The sequence below is a fragment of the Muscardinus avellanarius genome (genome assembly GCF_963383645.1).
Source record: "Muscardinus avellanarius genome assembly, chromosome: 10".
Classification (NCBI taxonomy): Eukaryota; Metazoa; Chordata; class Mammalia; order Rodentia; family Gliridae; genus Muscardinus; species Muscardinus avellanarius.
In genome coordinates, this window is record NC_137796.1 from 104,002,172 (window position 1) to 104,029,161 (window position 26,990).

Sequence of the window (26,990 nt, forward strand, 5' to 3'; positions counted from 1 at the left end):
GTGCTACCTGTATGATAGAGGGTTTTTTGAGTTAATAAAGCGAGACCCGAGAATGCTTTCTGAAGTAGCTTTAGCATTCTGAGTTGAAAGGATTTATGTAACAGCACTTTATGAGCGCAGCATGTTGGCGCACTCCTGTAATCCCAATACTTGGGAGGCTAAGACAGGAGGATCGCAGGTTTGAGGACAGCCTCAGCAACTTAGGCCCTTAGGAACTTAGCGAGGCCAGTTTCCAAATTAAAAAAAAAAAAAAGAGTAGGGCTAGGGGGTATAGCGTAGAGGTAGAATGCCTCTGGGCTCAATCCCCAGCACCATCAAAAAAGGAAAGGAAGAAAAGATAAAAAGTTTAAGGGAAAAATGCAGTTCTTATTTTCATTTTATTTGGGTTTATTTCTTTCATCCCCTCGCTGCAAACCCTCAGGTCCTGCTGCATTCAAGACCTCTAGCGATCCAGTGACTACCCTGCTTGGCAGTAATTCTTTGGTAGAGAGCTGGGTGTACTAGGTTGAACCGCAGGAAATTGCCAAGATTCAAGCACGCTGACCTGCAAACACAGGCGGTCGGTAGGGTGCAGCCTACTACGAATAGAGCCTGCTTCCAACTCTACTGGAACAATTCGCAGTGAAGTGGCTGGCTCTGTGTTCCAACAAGCGCCTCTGGCCGTCTGTGAACGTGTGCGCACCTGTGCACGCGCGAGTGTGCGCAAGTGTGTGTGTGTGCGCCTCTCTCGCCGGCCTAGATTCATCTGTTCCCCAAGGCCAGCAGCTTCGAGCGAGGGGAGGTAGGTGTGAGTCTTTGACAGGGCACCCTGGAGAGGGGCTTGCAGGGGCCTGGAGGCCTCAGACCAGCCCCTCCCTCTGTGCCCCCGTGCAGATGCTAAGCTCATGCCTGAAACATTAAAAAAATAAAAACTGCCTTGGCTGTTCTGCGTTTGTAGTTTTGACTTTTTTTTTTTTAGTACGATTAATATTTCATCATAAAAGTATTGATTTCCTTTAACTAAGAGACTTCAAGTTTGCTGCGTCCTTAAGCGTGATTTTATTATGTCTTGGGCCAAATGTTTCTTTCTCCCCCACCCCAAAGAATGCTTTTTCCCTCTTACATAATGCGCGTCAAGAAGAAAAAAGGAATTGATCTGCAGAATTCTGCACTCCAGGCAACTTTTAAGGAATGTATCTAGCACGTATATTTGGACGAACATTTCTTCAACTGTACGTTTCGCTGCTAAGCCTTTCTCTTCTGTCAGAGACGAGAATCCATGCTCAGCATTTATATTAAACTACCAGAGAGCTTCGACAGAAATGAATCTGGCGGAATTAAGACAACTCTACACGTGACCCGAAGCTTACACACTCCTCGCAAAGGCACACGGTGGTACCCTTCCTTCCTTTAAGAAAGGCAACAGAAAACAAGGGTCCCGCTGGTTAGGAGCTGGCCCAAAGGCTGCCGCTTCCTTCTCTGGGCAAAGCACGAGCGGGCATCGGCTGCCAGCGGCAGAGCTGGGGAAAGGGCTCTGCTGGAGAACTCGTCCAGGAAGCGGCGAGGGCACTGACTGGCAGAGCAGGCCGGGCGCTCTGCAGTGTTTAAATATTGAACACCCTTTCTCCTTCCTCCACATTTATTATTAACTTGGACTCATTGCCGTATGCACTGGCTTCATTTTCCCCAAGAATCCAAGACACGACGGCCAGTGCTGGGGGGCTGGCGAGGGGGGTGTCCTTCCTTCCTTTCTTTCTCCCTTTCCTTTCCTTTTCTTTCCCCTTTGCTGCAAAGGCTTTCCAGTCAGCCCCACATTTTTAGAGCCATGGATTCCTGGAAACATCGCAGCCTCCCAATGACCCCTGGCGCCCGAGTATGGATGATTAGTGCCCCAAATATTGACAGACCAGACTTTCTCCCCATTCCTTCTCCGGAGCAGTGTCAGAGCGAGGCCTCTAGACTCTGAGAGCAGTGTCAGAGCGGCCTCTTGCAAGCCGCTGTTGCCTCTGGGCTGAGACAGGTACCTATTGTTTGGGACAGGAGTGGTTCCTCAGCCTTCACCAGGAGAAAACAATGCTTGGGATACCACGTGAATGCAAGAAGTGCCCCAGTTTAAAAAAAAAAAAAATCTCTGAACAGCCAGCAGATGTCCTCTGCTCAGTCCCTGGACAGCTGGGAAGGGGTGGGAAGGGGCCCGCTGACAGGTGGAACCCATCGATGTCAGCCGCCCAGGCGCAGCCAAGTAAACTCAGAGCCCGGCCCTGCATGATTCATTGCGAAGATGCACACGTGGGATTCACAACATAATTTAAAGCCTCTCCAGAACAGGGCAGCACCTCTTCTGGGGAAGGAGCAAGGGGGTGGGCAGCCCCTCCACCGCGCCCCCTGCACAGGGAAGCTGCAGTGGGCGGGCTAACGGGCTAACGGGCCGGCTGGTTGCAAGCGCTTGCTTTCCTGGGCTTTTATCTGTTCGAGTGAAATTGTCCCCAATGACCCGCCTAAGGCTTCCACTTTCTTTTAAAGACAGCACTACATTGGAGATCGATGTTCTACCCTGAAACGCGGGCTAAATTTATCCTTCCCTGCAGTCTTCAGTGTGCCGAGAGCGCTGGCTGAGTTAGGCGTCTGGCGGCCAACACCACTTCCTAGCGGGAGCGGCAGAGCACCCAGCCCCATGCCCAGGCCCTGCCCTCACCTGCCCAGCACCCCGGGCTCTCGGAGGAACCCCTCCCTGAAGTCCCCTCTCACTGATTAAGCTCCAGCCTCCCGGGTTCTCTCCCCATCCCCAGCCCTCAGCGTCTACCCCACAGAGCCCGAGGCTGGCCGGCTTGAGATGGCCATGGGGGGCCCTTCCCTGGCCAGCCCTGCCCCCCAAAGGGGCGGCGTGTCCTGCTCATCATCGGGATGGCTTTTGCGGCTGTGGGATGGTGCGGGCTGCCGTGGGCTTCGGCCTGAACTCAATCAGAGCGCTTCTCTTTCCTGGTCTCTCCTGGCACGCTGCCCTGGGTGTGAGAGGCACTGATTGATTTAATGCCTCCTGCCCAGAGGGCCCAGTATTTCTGAAATCTCTCTCGTCGACGCAGCTGCAAGAGTGCACAGCCTAAACAGCCATCTTGAGCTATGGCTTCTCTTTCGCTGTTAACCTGCGCACTCTCTTTCTTTTTGGCAGGAAGGAGAAACAGAATAAAAGCGTGGTTCGGTGGAAAGAATGCCCGGTGCCCCCTGGGTAGTGGGTGCGCACGCGTGGGGGCGGGGGCTCTGCCGGGGAGGCCAGGCCCCTCTGCAGAGCCGGCGAGCGGGCAGGCACAGGGGCCAGGTGGACAGCCCACTCTGGTTTTAGGAAAGTAACCTGGCAAGGTGCTTTAGAGCCTAAAAAAATGGGCCTTCCTTTTGACACCTGGTTCCTACAGGAATAATTAGAAGCATGGGCCACGATTTCAGCAAAAGGATAGTCAATACAGGGGATTCAGAATGTACTAGAAACAACGCAAGTAGCCGACATAAGGACACTAAGCATGTGGCCAACTCAGAAAATCTGGTTGGATTGTATCTTTTCCCCCAATTTTTTTTTTTTTTTTGTGGGGGGGATGTACTGGGAATTGAACCCAGGGATACTCGGCCTCCAAGCTATACACCAGTCCTTTTAATGTTTTATTTTGAAATAGGGAGTAGGTTGCGGAGAGTCTTGCTAAGTTGCCAAGGCTGGCTTTGGATGTGCGTGTGATCCTCCTGTCTCAGCCTCCCAAGCACTGAGATCATAGGCGCGCGCCCCCAGCCCGCTCCCCTCCCTAATTGCTATGTTGACATCTTGCCCCTGGTGCCTCTGAGTGTGGCCTGATTTGCAACGGGGTCATTCTGCAGATGTCATCCGTTAAGAGGTCACCAGGTGGGTCCCACCTGCTAGAACTGTGGCGGCCGGGCGTGGTGGCCACGCTTGTCATCCCAGCATTCGGGAGGCTGAGACCGGAGGATCGCGGTTGCGGACAGCCTCAGCTACTTAGGCCCTTTGCAGCTCAGTGAGACCCTGATTCAAAATAAAGAATAAAAAATGGGGCTGGAGATGTAGCTTGAAGGTAGAATGTCCCTGGGCTCCACCCCCCAGTATCGCAAAAAAAAGAATCAATAAGTAAATAAATAAGTAAATAAATAAATAAATAAATAAATAAAAAAGGGTGGTGGAGGCGGAGGCCAGGGCGCTGCTTGCACAAGCCAAGGACGGAGGACAGCCAGCCACCAGGAGCTGGCGGAGAGGCCCGCGTCAGACCGCACCTTGATTTTGGACCTCAAGTTTCTGTTGTCGGAGCAACCTAGTTGCGGTACTATATTACAGTGGCTTCAGGAAATGAGCACTGTGAAGATGGTCTACTGTAAAGCTACCAAAAATAAAGTTTGAGAAGAAACAGGTACTTTAGAGCATAAGAAACCGCTTCGGACATGACAAGCAATATAGTTAAAATCAAAATCCTGTGCCCCAGAGTTCTGCTTCCTGGGTTGCAAGTGTGTGCGGAGAGGCTGCCTAGGGTGTCCGCTGAGGCACCGTCTGGGATGTAAAAGCCCAGACCACCAAAGAGCCTGGCCAAAGAGACACAGTATCTATGTCAAGGAATACTACACGGCCACGAAAAGGGATGCATGCAATCTGTAAATACTAACAAGGACGCCCAACTCATAGCTGAGTCTGACAAGAAAATGTTGTAGAAGGGGCTAGAGAATTATAATTTTTTTTCTTTCGTAAAGGTATCCCAAACCACAAGATAACTACAGATCCTTATCCTAAGCCCTATTCCAGGCCACATGTGTCCTGGAATTTAGAATCTTTAGGAGTTAAAAGGCTATGTGGTACATACATATATATTATGTTACACCCTCGGCTGGGTTCAGGCAGCTAAAACAGCTTACGTTTCTGCAGGAAAAAAAAAAAAAAGCGTGAATGCTGAGAAAAATTGGCACCAACTCTTATAAACAGACTGTAAATAGAGTAGGGCAGGTTTTTCCACCAAGCGAGTGGGAAAAATATTTCGGTTTTCAGAGGTCTGTGGGGTTCAGGCCTGCAGAGCTGGGGCTGCGGCCCTATCTTGAGCGCGGCCTATGATCCATGCAGAAAATGCAGCTACACAGAGAAGGTCTGGAAGGAGCTGGCAACGTGGCAAGAACAGCCACGGGACACTAACGTCTCTGTAGCGTCTTCATTTTTTAAAAATACTGGGGCCGGGCGTGGTGGCGCACGCTTGTAATCCCCATGCTTGGGAGGCGGAGACAGGAGGATCGCGCTGGTTCGGAGCCAGCCTCGCTGGCTTAAGAGACCCTGTTTCCACATAGAAAAGTTAAAAAATAGTCACATAAAAAAGTTAAAAAATAGGTCTGGGAGTATAGCCCATGGGAGTGTATCCCGGAGGTAGAAGGGCTTCCAGGAACCCCAGTACCACCAAAAATTAAAAAATAAAAATAAAAATAAAAATCCTGGGGATTGAACCCAGCACTAGTCTATCTCTGAGCTACACGCCCACCCCTTTTATTATTTATTTTTGAAACGGTCTCACTAGGCTGCTGAGGGTCTAAGTTGCTGAGGCTGCCCTTGGACTTGCCATCCTCCTGTCTCAGCCTACCGAGTACTACAGGCGTGCGCCACCATGCCAGGCTTCACGTTTTAACTGAACAATCAACTCATGTATTTGTGTCACTAAAATTTTCTTTACACGATGGGAAGGTCAGAGAGGACGCAGATGGAAGATAGACTGAACTGGTAACCATGCTCTCTTTTGTGTTGGTGGCTTGCGTGCGATGTCTTCTCGCAGCCTTACGGTTTTCATGTATAATTTCCTGTCCTCCTGTACAAATGCCCCCAATTGAACACATGGAGTCTGCAGTAACTGGGAAACGCCGGCGGGGCCGTCCCTTCCCGGCACCGTCCGCTTGTCCCCAGGCCTGGCCGCCCTGCGGGCAGCAGCAGCGCCGGCAGCGCCCCCCCCCCCCGCCCCCAGCCCTGCCAACACATCGGCTGCTTTGATTCATCGTCTCCCACTCCTTCTGTCCTTTATTTTTCTGCCCTCTTTGGCCTTTGATTGCTTTTTGGGAGTTTATCATATTGAACTTTTATTCCTTTCCAGGAAACCCGATTATTTTTTTCTTCCCTTTCACAATTAATAAATAATCGTGAGAGCACTTCTTTGGACCGCGGCACATCCTGCCCCTCGTGGCCCGCGGGGCGCCTCCTCCGCGCCCCGGCCTGTGCGGCTGCCGTCACCTGTCACGAGAGGGACTCGTGACCCGAGCTGCTTCTGACCCTAGGATGGCTGCGCTTTACGGCCAGCCTCTGGCAGGGTATGAGCACTGGCGTGGGAGTCTGCACCCTGGGCCGCAGGGCAAGAAGCAGGGAGGCACGAGGGGTGGGTGTTGGGGACAAACAGACTTGGGTTCAAATCCCCCCAAGGCGGACTGGCCATGTGCCGGGGCTGCAGCCCTGCGTACAATAACGGAGAACAATCCCTCTACACGGACACACGCTGGAGGACGAAGGAGGGGAGACACGCTCACTCAGTAAACAGGGGCTGGCATGGAGCTGCAGTCCAGCTAGCGGCCGAGCATGTGCCCGCAGGCCTCCTTTGCTAGTTAGGGATGCGCCGGTCCTAACTTCCCCCAAGGAACTTCCTCCAAGACGTAACTAACGTGCGGCAGCTCGGGGTCGACCTGAGTGACGGGTGCGAGGCTCCCCAAGCCACTCGGGAGCACTGTGCGGTCCCGCTCACCTGCGCCCTCTCAGGCCCGCGGCACCAGCTCCAGAGGTGCCCGCGCCCCGCCGTGCCGCTAATACCGCCTTTCCCAGAACCCATGATTCTGAGGTCAGACCACAGTCAACAGAGACTTCTGGAAAGGTACGAAATACAAACTTATCTCGTGATTTACAGGAAAGGAACGGGAACAGGAGGCTCTTTTACCAGTAAGAACAGGGGCTTTGTTTTTCGAAGCCAAAAAGAAACTGGGGAGAAAGGGCAGGTTTCAGGGAAGAGGAAGGGTGCCAGGTGGGCTTGGACTGCTTCAAGGTTTCCAAGTTATTCTGGAATGTCGTGTGGGATCCAATTTCTTTTTCTTTTTTCACATTTGGCCTTCTTTAAGGAAAATGTGGCCCAGATTGGACTATTTTACGATGAAAAGGGCCACAAATCAGATAATCTGCCCTTTATATGCCGCCGATGACAGCTCTGTGACAGTCTGGCCAGTTGCGGGGGGTATGTTTTGATATAATAGTCTTAGTGAGATGTGATTCACGTTCCACACACTCTGTGCATTTCAAGGCTACGACTCGCTGGTTTTTTTAAGTAGTGAGAGTTGCACAGCCATCGTCACAGTCAATTTAAGGCCCTGTGCGGTGCCCTCCTGATCAGACCTGACGCTGAGTGGTACTGTGGATCGCCGACGCCCTGCCCACCCCGCCGACTGAGCAAACCCGGCCTTCGAAGCCATCTCCCTCTCCAGAGGTGCCGTCCATGCTGCATGTGGCCCCAAATATTTCATTCTTCAAGTTAGGCCTGCGTCCAAGAACTTTCCCTTCCAACAGAATTCATCACGGAAAAAATGTCTCGGGTCAAAGTCCATTTATGTGTTCTTTGCTAATGAGGGGAGGTGGTGATGGGCTGATCACCTGTCTGGGACATAGGACCGGGCGGAGTCTTGGGTGCCCCCTGCTCTGGCCAGGGTGGATGCTGGTAAGGGATTCTGGGTCCAGGCAAACTGGCGGCAGGTATCACGTGGGCTGGGGACCAGCCTGTGGGATGTAGCATCAGCTTTACCTTGCCCCTGGGACCTGTCTGAGACTCCGCCCCTCCCCCAACCTTTCAGAAGCCTCCCTGGACTCACTGCGGGTCAGGTTGGAGCCCTTGACTCTCACTATCCCAGCTCTCTGGATGGTGCTCCTGGGGCACCGATCATGGCAGGCGGTTCTGGACTCTATGGTGTCCACAGGGACAGATCTGTTTGGCTCATCCTGAGTCCCCAGAGAACAACGCCTGGCTCACAGCAGGGAGGACAAAGGCCTTGCTGGCTCCCTCCCTCATCAACCTATCAGCCCCAAGCTTCCCGGGCACCACCCACAGGCCTGGTGCAGCCCGGGCAGAACCGGGGATTCAGCAGAGCCCACAGCGCGGTGCCAGCCTTTCTGGAGCTTACAGTTCACTAATCAGACAGGACGATGTGGGGGCAAAGAGGAGAGAAGCTGGGAGAAGGGCTAGCACTAGGGGAGAGTGCGGGCAGCGCTGAGCGAGGGAGGGACAGGCCACGTTACGAGCCCCAAGGCTGAAGGGAGGCGGAGCCTCGCTGGTGCCTGGGGTGTGGTCAGCAGAGGCACTGACCCCCAGTCTGGGCTTAAGGGAAAGTGAGATGCTCGTTTCCATTCTGTCCAGGGATACTTTGGGGCCTCAATGCAGAGGCTTCCTGTGATGGAGACCAGGTGGCCTGGAGGACTCCCTGTTCCTCCAAGGGCGAGTCAGCGGGGTCTGGGCCGGGAGAGGGTCCCGAAAGCCCTTCCCAGGTGCGGTGGCAGGTACGGGATGTGAGGAGGAAGGGACGTCGAGAGGGCGACACCCCGCCTTGTCCCTGAGTCCATGAGCAGCTCTGGGCTCCAGCCGCTCTGCACAAGGACACATGCCCACCGCCTCACCTTCCCGGCGAGGTGCGGGTCACTTCACTGGGTCAGCCGGGGCCAGCCCTCCTCTGCGGCTTTCCCGCCCCGAAAGCCTTGGGATTGGTTTAGAGGGACCGATAGCCTCCGTTCTGAAGCCCAGGGGCTCCCGGGCCCTCTGTTGAATGCAGGATGGCGTGCCCGGCTCCGGGGACTTCCCGCATGGCCTCGTCCCCGCCACCTCGCCTCACCTCACACACCTGGGCTGCCCGGAGGACCCAGGTGTACACGTGGCCTTCACATCCCAGCTGGGCCCTGCCTGGGCTCTCCGTGTTTGTTAAACCCGGCTCATCCCCTCTGAGTGCCTTCTGGAGCCTTCCACGCCATCACGGCCCAGACCAGACTTGCAATATTGGGTCAGGCGTGGCCTTCCCAGGACACAGAACCTTCTGCTGCCCAGCTCTTGGAACAGAGCGTGCCATGGACCTGTGCCCATGATGGCTTAGCTGACAAGCTCGAGGCGCTGGGCTTTCCAGAAGCTGGACTCAGGGCACCCCGCTCTCACCCCCAGAGCCCCTCCAACTCCCAAACACCAGGAAGCAGCTGCTCCTACAAGGAGGGGTGCCTGTCCAAATGGCGAGGTCCACCTGCCTGTCTCTTCATCTCTGCATGTCAGAGGAGACAGCTGGTCACACAGATGTGTCCACTCCACGGGAGGAGGGGCCTCAGCCACGCGGTGCCTGTGCCAGGCAAGCCAGCGGCTGGTGCTAGGGAAGGACGGGCCATCGGGCCAGAGACTGACCCCACCTGTCACCCTCTTGTGAAGCCACCTGTGAGAAACTCAGGGAGGTCTCCTCACCCAGTTCCTGAGCCTGGATGGACACCAGAGTGCTCCTGGGCGGTTCCAAAGGCCAGCAGCAAGCCTCTCCCACACTCACTGCCTGGGCCGGGCTGGGCCGGCTTCTTCAAAAGCTCTCAAGGCAATTCTAAACATGCCCAGCCAGGGCTGTCCTCGGGGTACCGCTGGCTTTGCCTGGCCAAGCTGGGGAGACCCTATAGTAGTATGCTGGGACTTTGTGCTTTCCAAAGAGCCATGCTGGGCTGAGAGAAGGGCGGCTCTCCTTGGCTGCCATGGGGATGGAGATGGCTGGCTTTCTAACCACTTGGTTGTCTGTGCCATGGACGCCAGGAAGGCACAGCAGAGAAGGGGCCAGTCTACCTGCTGGGAGGAGCAAGGTGCCGGCCTCATGGCCGAACTGGGCAGGCCTTGTCTCCCCGGCCACAGGAGGCCGAGGCGGCTGTCCAGTCTGTGGCTAGGAGGACCCCTGGGCTGGCAGTGTGCTAAGTCCTTCGACTGCTCAGGGACAGCTTGGCTCTGCCTCGTTTGGAAGAGGTTTTTTAACAAGTTTCAGAGATAAGCACAGAGGACGTGGGCTGGGGGCTCATCGTCCAAGCAGCATGTGACAAAGTGCCGAGCGCCAGGGACAGGAGAGTCCCACGCTGGGCTGTGGCCGTCCAGCTGCTTGCTCATCGGAGGTCAATAGTTAGGAGGTGGAGATCCTCCAGGGGCCTCCCAGCGCCGGGGCTCTGTCTTTCTGGCAGCCTCTGAGCCGAATCGGTGACAGCGTGGGACAAGGGTGAACCGTCAACACAGAGACGCAGGCTGGGTGGTGATGCGCTCAGACCAGGGCCAGGCAGAGCCGCCAGCTTGGCTGTGCAATCCCAGGCACGTGACTGAACCACCCTGCACCTCAGGAAGGCCCAACTACAAAATGAGCGCGTGCCCACGGTGCCCAGGAAGGTTCCGTAGTGAGATGCGGTGTGCGCAGAGGACGTCCGGCACGGAGCTGGTGGACAGCCCGGCGGCCTGCCCCTCACTCGCACCCCAGGCCCTCCTGACATGGGCCCCACACATGGTGCTCCCCACCCGGGACGTTCCAGTGATTCTGTCCACACTCCACCCACCCATCCGCTCGGGGAAGTTCCTGCGATCCACGAGACAGGGCTAGGTGCCCCTTCTAAGCGACTCAGTTACTAAGCTCGTTATCTACATGACTCTTGCAAGCTCCCCAGGCACAGCGGTGCCACCGACCACAGCATGGCACCTGCCACCCCAACATATGCAAAATAAATGTTTGCTGAAGGAATGAGCGAAAAGACATGCGCACAGCTGTCCACAGAGCCCGCCTTTGTGAATCTATGAAGACGATGAGCCAGAGCAGACCCCAAACTCACACCACTGAAGGCTTTAACCACAGTCTGGGCTAGTCCCAGAACCTACAGGAAGTCTCTAAGTTTGCCCCTGACCAGCAGATCTTTTTTTTTTTTTTTTTTTTTTCCTGGTACTGGGAATGGAACCCAGGGGCATTCTACCTCCGGGCTATACCCTCTGCCCTATTTTTTATTCTTTATTTTGAAACAGGGTCTCACTGAGTTGCAGAGGGCCTAAGTAGCTAAGGCTGGCCAGGAACCGCGATCCTCCTGTCTCAGCCTCCCAAGTACTAGAATTATAAGTGTGCCCACCACGCCTTTGCAGATCTTCGATCTCTACTGCAGAGGCTCCTGTGCTCAGTTGGTGTGCCAGTATTTGCCACTGCAGGCTGTCACCTTATTCTTTTTTATTTGTGTGTGTATGTGGTATTGAGGAATGAACCCAGGGATATTCTACCTCTGGACTATACCCTCAGTCCTATTTTATTTTTAGTTTGAAACAGAGTCTCAAACCTAAGTTGCTGAACACTTTGCTAAGTTTCTGAGGCTGGCCTCGAACCTGCCATCCTTTGGTCTCAGTCTCGCAAGTACTGGGACTGCAGGCCTGCACCGCCGTGCCTGGTGTCGGCGCCTTATTATTATTATTTTTAAAGAATTCTGGCTGAGAGCCAAAAGGTAGGAGACAAAGCCATTGGTACACCACGCCCACTGAGCAAGTGTCAGCTGGCCCGGGAAGCCCAGCCATCGCCCAGTGCCGCAGGCCAGGCTGGCACCCTGGGCCTCTGTGATCAGGGTGCCCTGACATGTGGGCTCAGAAGGTACCTGTAAGGGCGGCAGTCCAGGTCAAAGTACACCCCCACCCAGGGCAAGACTAAGAACGTCCCAGGTTCCTGGCTCCGTGGAGGACCCTGGGCCCTGGGCTGTGGGGCAGATGGCTTGGGTATGGGTTTCAGCAACGCCACGTACCGCTGTGTGGCTTTGGGTGAGTTACTGCACCTCTCTGGCCCCGGCCTCATCTGCCGGTAGGAAGGCGAAGTGGGTGGTGGCAGTGCGCCCACCGTGGCGTTGGCTTTTCCAGCGGTGCTGAGGTCTTGGGCATGTCTACTTCAGGAAGCCGGGGCAGGGCAGAAGGCAGCGCAGGACCACTTCCTGGCACGTGGCTGGGGGCTACCTCACCACACGGGCTCAGTTGCCCATCTCGCTCCTCTCGTGGGGTTGCTGTGATCTCTAATGGGAAGCTCTCTGCTGACCCCAAGGTGCTGTGCAGGAGTGGAGCCAGCACCGTCCTTAGGTGCAGATCTGCCACAACCAGGCAGACCGTCTCCAGACCTACCACTGCCCACGCTAGCCAAAGGAACATCTGTGGCTGCTCTGGGCTTCTGGGGGATCCCGAGGGTCCTGCACTGCGGGCTCTAATGCACCACGTGCCGTGTGAGCCAGGAGCTCAGACAACTGCGGGTGGGCCCCACAGCTCCCTGCCGAAGCCCAGAGCCGCCCAGGCATTCAGGATGAAATGCATAGGCCACAGAGCTTGCAGGTCCCTCCCATGCCCCTCGCTCCCTGTGCCCATCATGAGGATTCTCTGGCACATGGTCATCCATCTCTGCCTGCCTCCTATAGGGGCTGTCACGTCACGAGGACCCCGGACGGGTCACAGGATGCGCTCAGGTGCGCTCGCTGGAGGAACGGCCGGTGCCTGAGCAGGTGCCTCCTATGGCAGCTCTGGAAGACCAGGGCCCAGAAGTCCACCTGCCTGGCACCATCTGTACGATTGGCAGAGCCCAAGAGCCCTGGCTAGGATGCCTGCGAGGACTCCGAGGTGCCACCTGGAGGAGCCAGGGTCACGAGGCTGGCATGCTGGTCACCACCACTGCGCTTAAGATCCTGGGTGCTGTACACCTCTGAGCGTCTGCATGCTCAGACGCAGGGTGCTGGTCCTGCTGAGCTCCCGCCCGTCAGGCAGGCCCATGGTCAGCCTGGTCTTGCAGAAGAGGAAGCTGAGGCTCGGAGCTTCACAGAACTTGCTGCCATCTAAGGCACCTACGCACAGGCGCAGACTGGAGCCCGGTTGGTCTGACTCCAGGGTGCAGGCCCCTACCCTGCCAACGGCCCTTGTGGGCGGCATAGAGCCGTACACTAGTGTGCAGCAGGCGCCCAAGTGGTGGGAACCTGCGGGCTGCTCCAGCCACTTCCCATGGGTGCTTCATGCCTGGGACATGGGTGTGCCAGAGGCTCATGGGAGTGCCAGAGGCTCAGGGTGTGTGCTACGACTGTGCTTTGCTGTGGTGAAGAGGCCAGAAAGAGGGCTGATGGGGAGGCCATGGTCTCCACCAGCCTGGGTACCAATTCAGGAAGCTAGAATGCTGTTCTGAGCGGAGAGACATTTCTCTGGGGCTCTGACCCCAAAATGTGTGCTTTCCTCAATGCCCAGGATTTTGTAAAAATCAATGATTTCAGGATATTTCCCAAGTTACTAAGGGTGGTGGTGGGTGTTTGGGGAAGGCTCATCCATCGACACTGACCCACTGCTGACCTGTGAGGCCTCCCTGGTCAGAAATCCACGATGAAGGGGCGCCATACCCCACAAATTCTGCAGAGCCTTCAAAGCAACCTAGCGGGAGAGGACAAAGTGCAGGAGATGGCCCCACAGAAGAAGCGGGTCCCTAGCTGTGAGGCTCCAGGCAAGTGACCCTGCTCCCTGACCCTGCTTGCCCCACCACATAAGTGGGATGGAGTGAACTATACGGTTTTTTACACATGTCTAAATCCCTTTATTTTACCCAAAGCAACTAGCCTAGTGCTAACACACAGCTGGCCTCCATAAGTGGGGTTTCTATCCTGGGATAGGAGAATTAGACCAACCACGTGCGCCCCACACCCGAGTTCCTGTCCACTGGTAAATATTCTGGAGCCTGCCAGTGTGAATCACCATCCAGACCTAGGCTTTGCGCCGTGGCGGCACCTATGACCTAAACCACACTGTGAATTTCTCCCATTCAACACAGAAGGCCGGGGGGCCTTCGGTGGCTGGGCTCACAGTGGGGCCCACAGACGTGGCAATGCAGCTTATCGCCCGCCGCTGACGGGCGGGATCCGCTGTCTCCACTAGCCTGAGCCGGAGGGAAGGAGGCGGGTTAAGTACACAGAGACGCTGCGGAACGGTCGCTGTCATCACCCTGGAACCATACTGACTTGTGGCCCTTTGGGAATTTGAGATGTTAAAAAAAATACCACGTGGTTTTGAAAGACAAGCACATTTATGTAAAATGCCACGGCTGGACAGCCGCCAGTGACGGCAGCCATGTTTCAGTCATGGCGACATAGAGATCAGAGTCACTGTCAGAAGGCTGGAAGCTCGGCAGGGGAACTGTAAGTAGGAGCAGGGCCACACCACGGTGGGCACACCACCCCACACGTCGCTCTGAGGCTCTCTGGATGACGAGTCTTGCCGCGGGCGGGTCTGTGCCTGGAGACCCCAAGAGTCTCAGGGGTGGGTCGCTGGGCCAGAAGCTGGGACCATCAGAATGCCCTTGCTAGTTAAGTGCACCAAGAATATTCAGAGAAGGGGAAACTGAGGCACTTTGATAATTTCCCTGTGGCTTCCTGCTCCCCCCATCCAAGGACTTCACCTGGCACCAAATCCTGAAAACCCCACAGCCTAGCTCTTTCCAGATTCGTTTTATGTACCTTGGAGAAACCCTAGCAAAAGGGCATTGGAGGCGCTTCTTATCTGTAAAGGACAAAAAAACTGGCCATGGCCCAAATATCTATCAGCAGAGGATGGCTAAATAAACAGTGGGTTGCCTGGATGATTGAGTGCAGCTGTCAAAAATGAATGAAGGGCTTCTCATGAACTTCCACCAAGAAGACTCTAGAATATGTTGTTGAGTGAAAACAGGGGTCAGCTAGGGTTTTTTTTTTTTTTTTAAACAGCAATATAATCCTGTAGTAGAAAGACAGCGTGTAAACAGTCAGAAAATGGTACAGAAAGGACGCATGCCAAGCTGGGCGTGGTGGTACACGCCTCTAACCCTAGTACTTGGGAGGCGGAGACGGGAGGATCACAGGTTCGAGGCCAGCCTCAGCAATTCAGAGAGACTCTTAGCAACTTAGCAAGACCCTGTTTCAAACCAAAACAAAACAAAAATAAATTTTAAAAGCTAGGGGTGTCGCTTGGAGGTAGAAAGCCCCTGGGTTCAATCCCACTGCCACACACATGCACACACAAGAAGAAAAAAAGAAAACGATGCACGCCAACCCGAGGAGGGGGCCCCAGGGAGCCCCTCCCTCGCAGGCGGCACGGGCACCGAGCTGGGGGGGCTGCGTGCCTGTCTCTTTCCTCTCCCCTCCTCCCCTTCCTCCCAATCCAGCCAAGGAAAAGCAAGCCCACCGCCCCCACGCCCCAGCCCACGTCCACCTTGCTGGGACATGTGCTCTGGGTGGCTCCGAGGCGGAGGGAGAGGCTTCCGGGATGCCCGCACGTGGCCCTGGCTGCCCTGTGGCCGGTGCCCGGGCCGGGAAGCCTCTGGCCCATCTCCCGTGTGTGCCCAGCGCGGCGTTTGCTGGTTCCCAAAAAGCTCCGTACAGACACTTGCTCAAAGCACCTTCCCTCTCCTGACCCCAGTCTGTGTACTGAAAAGTTTCTTTGGAAAAAATGCTGCTTTCTCTCCCTCTCCCTTCTCCCCTCGTTCCATCTTTGCCCCGCGGTCCCCTGCCTAGGCCCCCGAGCCGCCTTGCTTCGGGAGGCGGTCCAAGACAGAGCAGCACGTGTGGAGGAACCCGCGACTGCCCTCAGCCTTCAGCGTGACGCGTCTGCCCTCTTTTCTCACCCTTTATGAGTTCTTGTGAACTACCTAACTCTCCTTCCAGCTATCTGCACACTCAGCAATACTACTTATTTGATGTATAATTTTCTTGGGTCTCAAAAGTAGGTACATGACTAGTTCTTGGGAAATGATGAAGTGGTTCTCAAACCCTGTTCCAGAGGGCACCCTGGGGTTCCTTGAGCTGGTCACTGGCGATCAAGGTAGACTTGGATCAGTTCACATATGAAAGAGAGGGCTAGAATTACCTCCATTTCTGGGTTTGTTGCCATAACAGAGCCTTTAATTCTTTGCATCTGTTATCACTTATCTGCTAATGAGAACTTGCTGCTCATCGATGACTCAGAAGCAAAAAAATAAACATCAACAGAAAAGGATAGAAACATTTCTTCAAGTAACTGTATGGACTTTTTCTTTAGATGTAGAGACGTACACCCTTACAAGGCATGTTCTCTGCTGGTTTCTGGTCTCTCCACTCCCAATAGAGTGAGAGACGGCGCCAGCCGAGGGGGTTCCCGGAGCAGCCTGACCCGGGTATTCTGCCACCAGAAATGGCTTAGAACTGAGGACATGGAGAGAAACAGACAGTCGTGGTTCGAATCCCAGGTGGCCCCTGTGCACCGTGTGACCCTGGGCAAAGTGTCCTTCTTGTCTGGGCCCGGGTTTCCTGGTCTGTACCTGATGAGGGCCGCGGGCCTTCCACACTGCTCTGAGGGTCGGGGACGTGGCTTGACTGGTGGCTTCAGGGGAGCCTCTGCCCTCCCCAGCCCTGGAGCTGCCCTGCAAGCTGCAGGGCCCAGGTGGACCTGCTCCGGATCAGGGGCTGCTGTGCGACTCCTCTGCCTGCTCTGCTGCACTCTAGCCATTGGTCCTGTCTGTGCTCTTGTTTTGGTCCTAGGGATTGAGTCCAACATCGCTCTCTTCTGCCGCCACCTAAGGAAAGCCTTTCAGAGAAGAGCCAGACACCTGTACCAGGTAGCGTGCCTGCTATTAGCTGCGAGGGCTGCTGGATTATGGCTCTTGTTTGCAAAGCTGAGTTCGTATGGAGAAAGAGAACCTACTACCTGAAGTCCGAGGGGTCAGCCCCTAACTACCCACAGGGCCGCGGAGAGCAATCCAGCTCTGGTGCGTGTTTCAGGTGCAAGGCACGCCCTGGGCACACGGTGAATGAACTCACTTTGTGTGCACAAGAGCCTAGGGACACTCTCACTTACAGAACATACAATCTATCGTCACAATCATTTTTAGGTGTTTGGATCAGTAGTGCTAAGCACACGCACGTTGCTAGCCCTTATCCCAGTCTTCTTTTTTTTTTTTTTCTTGGTGGTACTGGGGATTGAACCCCAGAGGTATTCTGTACCAGTATTGGGAAGAGGCTTCAGAATGTATTAATGTCCCAGTATTAGAAAAGATTTTCAATTTTTCAAATATATCTTTGGTAGTAAAGAAGCCAGGAGCTTCAGAGAGAGAGGCTGCAGGATTGCAGGGACTGAGGGAGATTAGCAGAGACAACAGAGATAGTTTCAGGGCCCTTTTCAGTGTAAAGATAAGATTTCCCAAGGAAGTGGAAGGATGCCATAAGCCTACAGGAGATCCCAGACTTCGATAATCATGGGAGGAGGCCCGAAGCCTTCAAGAGAGACCAGAATCCGATGATCAAATAACACATTTGGGGGTGGGGGTGGGGTCAGTGCTAAAAACAGTAAAGACTGGCAGGAAGGAATCCCCCCCACATCAAAAGGGCGGGCCCTAGAGGGGACGGGTCTGGTTGAGGACTGACTATAAAATACTCTGTACCCAGAAATCTTTGGTGATTGCGTTTGAAGCACCCCCTCATGGGTAACACGAGGCTGTGACTGTCTTCTGTATTTCTATCTTTTAATAAACTCCTTTATATCTTCAGCATGAGTCCGGGCTGTTGCAATATCCATCCTTAGCTCAGGACAAGAACCTGCGGTTTTATGGGAATCATCTTGGGGAGCCTCGCGAAGGTCCCCAGGGACAGTTTCCCAAATCATAACAGTGCAAAACGTAACATATTGTACCTCCAAGTCCCACCCCCAGCCCCTTTCTATTTTTGTTGTGAAACGGGGTATTGCTAAGTTGCTGAGAGTCGTACTACATTACCGAGGCTGTCCTTGAATCTGCCGTCCTCCCGTCTCAGCTTCTCAAGTATGGGGATCACAGGCCTGTGCCCGCACGCCTCGTTGCCCCTGTCTTATATTTGCGTTCACTGAAGCCCAACCATGTGAACTAACTCACGCAAGGCCGCGCAAGGAGCGCAAGGTGGAGGCAGGACGCTGGGGCTTGCGCCCAGCCTGCCTGGCTCCAGGGCTCGGGTGAGGACACAGCCATGCAGCGGGTGGGAGCTGGCACAGGCCTGTCTGTCCCCGAGGCTGTGCAATGGGCACCTGAGCCCACAGAACATCCCAAAGCAGCGCGGGGTGGACGGCTGAGGAGACGCGGGCCCTGGCTTCTCCCCACGCCTCCGGCATGGGCTCCCCGCTCCCCCACACTGTCCTAACCAGCAGGTCGGGCCGTCACTGCGCGGCCTCAGGTCGGCAATGACCTTGTGAGGTGAACAGCAACGCCCAGTTCTTGGGAACCCGGCTCCCTCCACCCCCTAGCTGGGTGCCCGGGGCCTGTGCTGTGCGGCGGCATTTCATAGGCGAGACTCCTCAGACAGTGGGTGGCACTGCATCTCCTGGGAAACTCTCTCTGTGGGGCGTGTTCCAAGTGGGGAAATCTTGAGGGCCCTGATTCCAGGACATGGTTCCTTCCTGGGCTGTGTGCCCTCTGCTTCGGAGCTCCTGAGGCGGTCTCGTTATGGCTGCCCTGGGAACACCCTACAAACAGGATGGGCCCAGCTCAGGGCTGACTTTTTTTTTTTTTTTTGTACAAGTGATCGAAGGGTCACTGAGCTACACCCCCAGCCATTATTATTATTATTATTATTATTATTATTATTATTATTATTATTGCTGTTATTACTATTATTTTACCTCCAGTCAAGGTCTAAGTTGTCCAGGCTGGCCTCGAACTTGTCAACCTCCCGCCTCAGCCAACCGAGTCACTGGACTTATAGGTGTGCACCATGCCACCCGGGCAGGGCTGACTTTTGGGTGGATCTGGTCTCCAAATCTCTGGCCTGGCCTCCGGAAGGCCGATCCCTGAGAGACGAGCTCAGGAAGCTTGGAAAGGAGCGTAGCCCTTGCTCCTCTTCCTGAGGCAGGGGCCTGCGGCCTATGTCTGCCTTCTGGCAGGACAGGCTCAAGCAAGTGCACAGACTCCAGGGACCTCAGGCCCGGCCTGGTTTGAGCGTCGTGGTCTAAGCAGCTGGGGTCTTCCTGAACCTACCTTAGCTGGGGGTGGGTGACAATCTGTCTCGACTAGGGCCACCCGGGGAGGCCTCTCTACGCCCCGCTGACCCGCGACACTCCAAGACGGGTCAGCGCTGCCACACGAAGTAGCCCAGTCATGGCCAATGGCAGCCTTGATGCGGGTTGGGTTGAGAGGCCGGAGAGAAAGGTGCAGATCTCGAACCGCCTCGCAGAAGCGCAGAAGCCATGGCCGGTGCCTCCTTTTCCTCTCTGTGGAGTGGGGCAGTGACGCCGGCTTCAAGAGCCATCGGGAAGACAAGACCAACAAGCGCACACAGTGCCCGCAGTTAATGCTTCTAAAGCTGAGCTCCAGAGTTGAGCTCATTTTTCCAGAAATAGGTATGACTTTTTCTGCCTCGAGCATGTTTCCAGCTGGAGCTGGCAGTGTGGTTTTGCCTAATACCAGTGAGGCCTTCCTTTCTAAAATCAGAACAGGGCAATTCGCCGTAGATGTGTCAAAACGTGGGGAGCAAGAGGAGGCTGGCTCGGCATGATAGGGGCCGGGTGTGACCCAGGCAGAGGTGAGCTCCAGCCTCACTAGGGCAAGGGAGGCTGTTGGGTGTGACCTTGGGCAGGCCGCTTCCTCACGTGCAAAAAGGGTTTGAGAAACGGGAGCATTGTTGGGAAGGTCAAATGAAAATAATGAATAGAGTGCTAAGCAGCTCAATACATTTTGCTTTAAAAAAGGGAGGGTCTCGGGTGGGAAGTGGGTTTCTATGACCACTGGCCCTCATCCAGACTCTCTGAGCCGGAAGCTGATGGCTGGGAAGGGTTAACCAGGGGCTGGGGAAGCTGGAGGGCTACAAGCCTCCTTCCCCTGTGACTACAGAAAGGGCATTTTGGCCTTGGGGAACCGGAAAGATAGAACTGGCTCTAGTTTTATCATCAGAAACAAGAAAAATAACAGGCTTAAAAAATTCAGTTCTGGGAAACACCACCACAAGATGACATTAGCACCTAGTGCGTATCTCCAGGGAGGGAAAGTCAGGGCTGGCATCTATGAATTAAACATGGATTTCGCCTCTTTTCCTTCTGGATGCCGGCGGGAGGGAGGCTGGCAGGCAGCTCAGCGCTGGTACCTTCACGTTGCTCCTGGGTTACTCAGAGGCCCAGGCTGGCCCCAAGCTGCCAGCAGCTCTTCCTCAGAACTATTAAGTGTTCTGGGTCAGGAGACTGATAAGGCAGGTTGGTTTGCTTAGACAGAGATAACACCTATTTTGCCCCAAGACAGACAGCTCCCCCACCCAATAGGAAGCCAGAACCGAAATGAGTGAGGCAGACGTTGCTCCCATTGGCTGAAGTCCAACTCTCATGCTGGTTCCCCAACCTACACCAGCAGGGCCAGGGAGCAGGCTTGGGCGGGGCAGTTTACAGTCTCCAGGGACATGAGACTCATCAGTTCATCCAGCCCCACCCTTCTGCCCCAGCCTCCTGTGCACTGAGCACCTACTTACTGGCCGTCAGTCTAGGAAGGAGCTCAGTGGGGTTCCCCTCCCACTGCCTTCTGTCCTAGCACAAGACAGTAGCGACGGACAGGAAAAGAAAGGTGATAATGTCCGCTAAAAGGCTGCAAGGACGATGGAAAATAATCTGGCAGACCCTCAAGAGATTAAATTATCACTGGGCCTGGCTTCTGCTCCTGGATATATGCCCCAGAGAACGGCAAACAGGTGTTCAAACAGAAAGCTGCGTGTGAACATTCAAGCACTACTCACACTAGCTCAAGGACGGGCACGGACCAGATGGCCACCAATGTGAACATTATGAAGCCATAAAAAGGGATGAAGTCGCTGGGCCTAAAGCAGCGGTGCACACCTGCAATCCCAGTCCTTGGGAGGCCGAGACAGGAGGACTGCAGGTTTGAGACCATCTCAGCAACTTAGTGAGACTCTCAGACACCTAGCAAGCCTGTTTCAAAACAAACAAAATAAAAGGGCTGTGGAGGGGGAGCTTGGAGGGAGAATGCCCCTAAGGCCCTAGGTTCCATCTCTAGTACTACACAAAAGAAAGAAAAGAAAGAAGAAAGAGGGGACGAAGCTCTGACACACGCCACAGCAAGGGTGAGCCCTGAACACATGCGTGGAGTAGAAGAAGCTGGGCACACGAGGCCTTCCGCTGTGCGCTTTGTAAGAAATGCCTGGGGTGGGCAAATATAGAGACAGAGCGGAGGTGCGGCTGCCAGGTGGGCACAGGAGGGCGCGGGGAGGAACTCCTGCATGGCCACAGGGTTTGTGTTGTGGGGAGGCTTGGGAACTGGGAGTTAATGATGGGACAATAATAGGACGGCACAAAATGCCCTGAACTGTTCCATTTTAAGTGGTTCATTTTATGTCATACGAACTTCATCGCAACTTAAGAAAGGGAAATGGGCTCCTTGCGAGGGGCGTGGGGGGCTGGGAGGCCCGAGGCGGAGGCTGAGCAGTGGGCTCCTTGCGGGAGGCGTGGGGGGCTGGGAGGCCCGAGGCGGAGGCTGAGCAGTGGGCTCCTTGCGGGGGGCGTGGGGGGCTGGGAGGCCCGAGGCGGAGGCTGAGCAGTGGGCTCCTTGCGAGGGGCGTGGGGGGCTGGGAGGCCTGAGGTGGAGGCTGAGCAGTGGGCTCCTTGTGAGGGGCATGGGGTGCTGGGAGGCCCGAGGCGGAGGCTGAGCAGTGCCTTGGGTGAGACGGTTCCTGGCAGAGGGGACAGGAGGACAGGGGCCCTGCATGGGGTGTGTGGCCCGTGAGGCCTGGGCAGTGGGGTGCTGTGCTGTGCTCACCCAGAGAGCACTGAGAGGGTGGATAGGAGCCGGGAGCTGGTGGGGAGGGCCAGACTGCGCAGGCCTGGGGCACTGACAGGGGCTGGGGCCAGGAGGAGCAGGGGGTCAAACCCAGGGCCTCCAGATACCAAGGCAGAGCTCTACCCCTGGCCTGGCATGGAGGGTTTTAAGCAGGGCAGACAGCAATGGGAGATTGGGCCCAGTCACCGTCCCCAGAGTTAATCACTGGTGGGGGTCACTAAGCCCCAGTCAGCGAGGGCCAGTGGGTGTCACCTGCTGGTGGCTGTGTTGTGGGAGCGGTGTGAAGTGTCCTGTCATCACTGTCCCCACCAAGGATGTACCTAGAGCAGCCTTGCCTCAGCCTCCAGGGGTCCTGGAGGCCAGAGTCCTGGCTCTTTGCTTGGAGGATGCTGATTCCCGGATATCCAGGGTCACTCCTGGGAACAGATTCTGTTCTGTGGTCTGTGGACTCACCTTTACACACAGACCACCACTGTGGACTAGTTTTGGACACCCTGCCCACCATGCCAGGTTCTGGGAAACAGCCGCCACCACGGGCCCAAGAGGGGTCCAACCACAGGAGGGCAGAGCCTCAGAGCGGGGAGAGCCTGGGCCAGCGTCTAGGCCTGGGAGGCTGCCCCGTGCTCTCCCTCCTGAGCAGGTGCATGCGGGACTCTGCCCTGTGCACGCGCAGGACTCAGCTCAGTGGGGGCTGGAGCTGGAAACATACAACCAGCCAGTAAACAGAATTTGCGATTTCTTCCTAAGACAGATGGAAGGGAAAAACATGTTGAAGTGCCCAGTAACCTATTAGTCCTGATTTATACTTGACATTTAAGATCTTCTCCAAGGAAATGAAAGGTGTATTTTCATCAAAAAAGTGTATTTTATCATCCTTTATAGCTTCTAAAGAAGAGACAAACTGCGCGGGGCAATTACCTGGACTGATGGATAGAATCCGATGTGTCCTAATAAAGCCAGCCCGCCAGTGGCACCCCGAGGCACGCAGCCAGAGCACTTTCTCCTTGTGGCCCACTCCCCGGGCAGAGGGGGCTCCGCAGCACTGCAGTCTATGGCCAGGGACGTCATTCCAGATGGGCAGGGTGCCACATCTGAGGCCAACCTGGACAGACTTCCGACGACCGACTGTCCCCCAGTCCTCCTCTCGGGCCTCTGCAAGCCTGAGTAGGTGAGGGCCGCAGGTGTGCAGCCTGTGCCCACCCTCACTGCCGCACCTGCCCTGGCCGCCCTCGCTTTGGGACACTCAGTGGACGATGCTGCTAAGACCTCGGGGGTCTCAGGGCTCTCGTACCCCTTGTCAAAGTGTCGCAGCCAAGCTGGCCGTGGTGGTGCATGCCGGGAGGCTGAGGCGGGAGGATCCCAGGTTCAGAACCTGCCGCAGCCATTTAGTGGGGTTCTCAACAACTTAGCGAGACCCTGCTTCCAAATTAAAAATAAGAGAGGGCTGAGGGTGTGGCTTGGAGGTAGAATTCCCCTGGGCTCAATCCCCAGCACCATGTACGCACACACGTGCACACAAAAAGTGTCACAGATGAAACCACCAAATGTCTAGGGCCCCAGAGGGAACATCCTTGTCTTTCTGGTGTTCACAGAAAGGAGAAGCCTTTGCTGTGACCCGCTCCAAGGCCGCACGGGAACACACATGGGCTCCTCCTTTACTTGACAAGCACCGAGATAAGCTATGGGGCTAGGAACTGAGATGCAGCGGAGGGCGGCATGGCCCAGGCTCCTACGCAGGTGACCTTCTCCATGGGGGAGGAAGGCGACAGCCAGGTAAGGGACCACCATGCTCAGAGGAAGTACCCAGGCTAATGTAATGGAGGGGAGGGCGCGACCCCTGCCACTGGGGTGACCAGAAAAGGCCTCTCAAGAGCCAGGCCTGGTGGCACACGCTTGTAATCCCCGCACTTGGGAGGCTGAGACAGGAGGATTACGCAGGTTCAAAGCCAGCCTCAGCTACTTAGTGAGGCTCTCAGCAACTTAGTGAGACCCTGTTTCCAGATAAAATAGAAAATAGGTCTGGGAGTGGAGCCCAGAAGTAGAAAGCCCCTGGGTTGCATCCTCAGTACCACAGAAAGAAAAAAAGATAAAAAAAGAAAAGGCCTCTGGGGCACCCAAGACCACCCGAGACCGAGGCAAGGGCGCCGGTGCCAAGGCCCTGAAGGGCCCGGGGTGCAGTGCAGCTCTTCTCAAAGCGCGCTCTGGGAATCCCTGCTGCCCTAAGAATAGTAAGAATAGTAAGACATCATTTTCTTCTTGTTCCTGTTTCCAGGGGTGCACTGAGGGGCTCTCAGAGGCCACAGGACGTACGCGGTCCCAACAGAGCAGAGAGAAGCCAGCTGCTTTCCATTAAGCCAGACAGTAAGCGATTGGCAGAAATGTAAAACCAGTGTGTGTTGTTATTTTGGAGAAAACGATGTCGCTTCTGTTTATATGCAATGGGTCCATTAGGTAGTTATCGGAAGCATGTCCTGCCTTTGATTCCTTACGCCCTGGACGAGGGCAGCTGTGGTCCACACACACGGAAGCTCCTTGGGTTCTGCTGCAGTTCAAGCAGCCTGGAGGGGTCCTGAGCCACGACCCTGAGGGGTGCTGGCTGCAGAGTGGCGTGCAGGGCGGACTGGACCTGGGGAACCTCACACAGCGGGGGCCACGTCTCACAGCGATCACACGAGATCAGCGGGGAGATGTGGATTTTGTGCTAAGCACAGCAGGAGGCTACTGTAGGGAGGGGCATGGCATGATCTACATTCTGGAAAGATCCAGCTGGCTGCTTGGAAGAGACAGGGCAGACTGGAGCCAGGGACCCTGAGGAGGCTGAGGCTGTGACCCTGTGGGAGCTCTGGGAGTGGGGGAAGAGGAGGATCGGAGGGAGCGCAGTGGGGTCGGGGAGAGAACTGAGGACGGATGTGGCTGCAGACGGCCCTGACTTCGGCCAAGGAGGCAGGTGGGGAGAAGGAGGGGCGGCTGCCCTCTCCCCAGACAGCGCCCAACCCTCCACTCGCCCCGAGATGCGTGACTTGATGTGCTCTGTAGACCGCGTCAGAGCAGGGAGGCCTCTCTTCCGGGGGCCCCCACTCCAGTGCTCCACGGCCCTCCAGGGGGCCGTGAGGGGAGGCTCAGCCAAGGGCTGCGGCCACCCTCAGCTGCCACCGGCCACATGCTGCATCCCAACCAGCACAATCCCGTGTTCCCTGGGCCTGGGACCAGCAACAGGCCACCGGAGCCAGGACCATCCCACGCCTCCCCTGAAAGCCGGGGCGCTGGGGGAGAGGGAGGTAAGAGGTCACTGCCATCGTCGTGGTCAAGCATTCTGCAGATGCAACACCTGCCTCCATTTGTCTATTCACACACCCCCTTGTTCCAAAAAGATTGGCGCAGAAATGAGGCTCTTGTACCTGGGGCTCTAGAGCCCAAAGGAACTCGATGGTCCAAGTGAGTGCTTCCTACCAGGCTGGTCTGCACTTCGCTAACCTGGCTGGGAGTCACACCTGCTGATCAGCTGGGGCTGTAGGGCCTGAAGCAGCCTGGGGAGCTGTTTATCATCTGGCTGGGCCAGCGCCATCATCGCGCACTTCCCAGCTGAGCGCAGAAGCGGCTCAGGGCTCATCGCTCAGCCTGGGATTAGTTTTTCAGAACAGATGCAATACCGGGCTGTGGGCGGTACAGTGGACAGCAGTGAGTGAGTGAGTGAGTGTGTGTGTGTGTGTGTGTGTGTGTGTGTGTGTGTGTGGCACTTTTATTCCAGAGGTTAGGTTGGGGTCCATCTATCAACATCAAAACCCTTCCCTTTTGACTTGGCAGATCTCCTGCTGGGAATTTATCCCATAGACACAGGAGATTTGCACAAAAACACAGAGACAGCTCAAGGATGCTCGCCATGACACTAAGAGCAGAACACTGCAAATGACCCACACGCCCATCACTATGAAACAGTAATAAAAGATGTTTTGGTTCTTCCAGTCACCAGACTCAGTGCAAGAGCTCACGAGAACAAAGGCCATCGTACGCGCCAGCACGTGACACTGGGCACGGAGTTGGGCAAAGAGGCGAGGTGCCGAATCACACACACGTGTGGAAACAGGCTCAAAGACATCACGTGACTTGCAAATATTTCTGGAAGGAGCTGCAAGACATTGTTAATGGTATTTCCCTCTGGAGCAGGCTTATTTTTCATTTAGCCTGTCTTGTTCACATTTTTAAAAACCATATATACATTTACACCCAGATAGAGGAAACGAATTAATCAAATCAAAGGAGGAAAGCAGAAAAAACCCTGGGCCCGGGGCAGGGGACAGGGCCTGGAGGGGGCGGGCTCTTCTGCCTGCCCTCTGCTCTCAAACCAACAATGGCTCTAAGAAGCTTTCCCAACACTTGAAATTCAAGCTCCAGCCTTGGCCGAGGAAGGGCGAGATGTAGGCGGGGGCTTGGCCAGCTCTCTCCGCTCTGTAATGGAGGGAAGGTGCTTTGGGGGCTGGAGGGACCGGTGCAGATGGAGCTACTTAAAGGCCACGCATCAGAACAGGAAGGGAGAGTGGCTTTTCTGGAAGAGCAGTCCTTCCTGCTCTGTCATGGTGGCCTTGACCTTTCCCTGGGGGCTGGGGAGTGGGAGCGCAGCCCCCAGGGGGCAGACAGGCCTTCTCACCAGGCCCACTCCTTCAGGGCCGGCTCCAGGAACCGCACACTGTCTCCCTTCCAGTCCTCCTGCACGGAGGAGGGAATGACTTCCCACAGCCTCACTCCTAATCATTCAAGTATTTCCAAGAAACTGCCAAGAGCTCCTTCGTCTCTGTTCTAAGAAGTTCCCCCACATGCCCGACCAGTCCCTGGAAGAGCAGACCAGGCGGCAGAAGCCACAGGGAGAGCCCAGGGTTTTTTCTGAGGCCTGTATTTAACGTGTACTATGCTCCTACACGCTCTGCGAAGCCGGTGCTCTGAGACCATATGCTTTCTGAGACAGGAAGGGCAGCTCTCGCAGGCCTAGAGAGCAGGCCCTCAGACCTCGCCGGGCGCCGGGCGCCGGGCTTACCTGGCACCTTGTCCACGGACGCAAAAACAGAGCGCTGCACTGTGGGGTCGCTGCTGCCCCGGCGGCCCTGGTCGTAGAAGCGGAAAGGTAGGTGCTGAGTGGAGGTGGAGGAGCCGAATCCGAATCCCAGGACTTCCGTTGCTGGCTGGATCGGGAGGTCCAGGAGGGCTGTGACCAAATG

The 26,990-nt window shown here is 55.5% G+C and overlaps 1 protein-coding gene across 1 annotated transcript in view; it reads right to left on the minus strand.

Annotated features, from left to right (window-relative positions):
* CLEC16A (C-type lectin domain containing 16A) overlaps positions 1–26,990 on the minus strand; it is a gene marked incomplete at both ends in the record, with an annotated part of 240,689 nt that overhangs the window by 25,113 nt on the left and 188,586 nt on the right. The window contains one exon of the mRNA XM_080704466.1: positions 26,810–26,977. Within this exon, the coding sequence (XP_080560592.1) occupies positions 26,810–26,977 (168 nt within the window). The remainder of the gene's footprint in view (positions 1–26,809; positions 26,978–26,990) is intronic.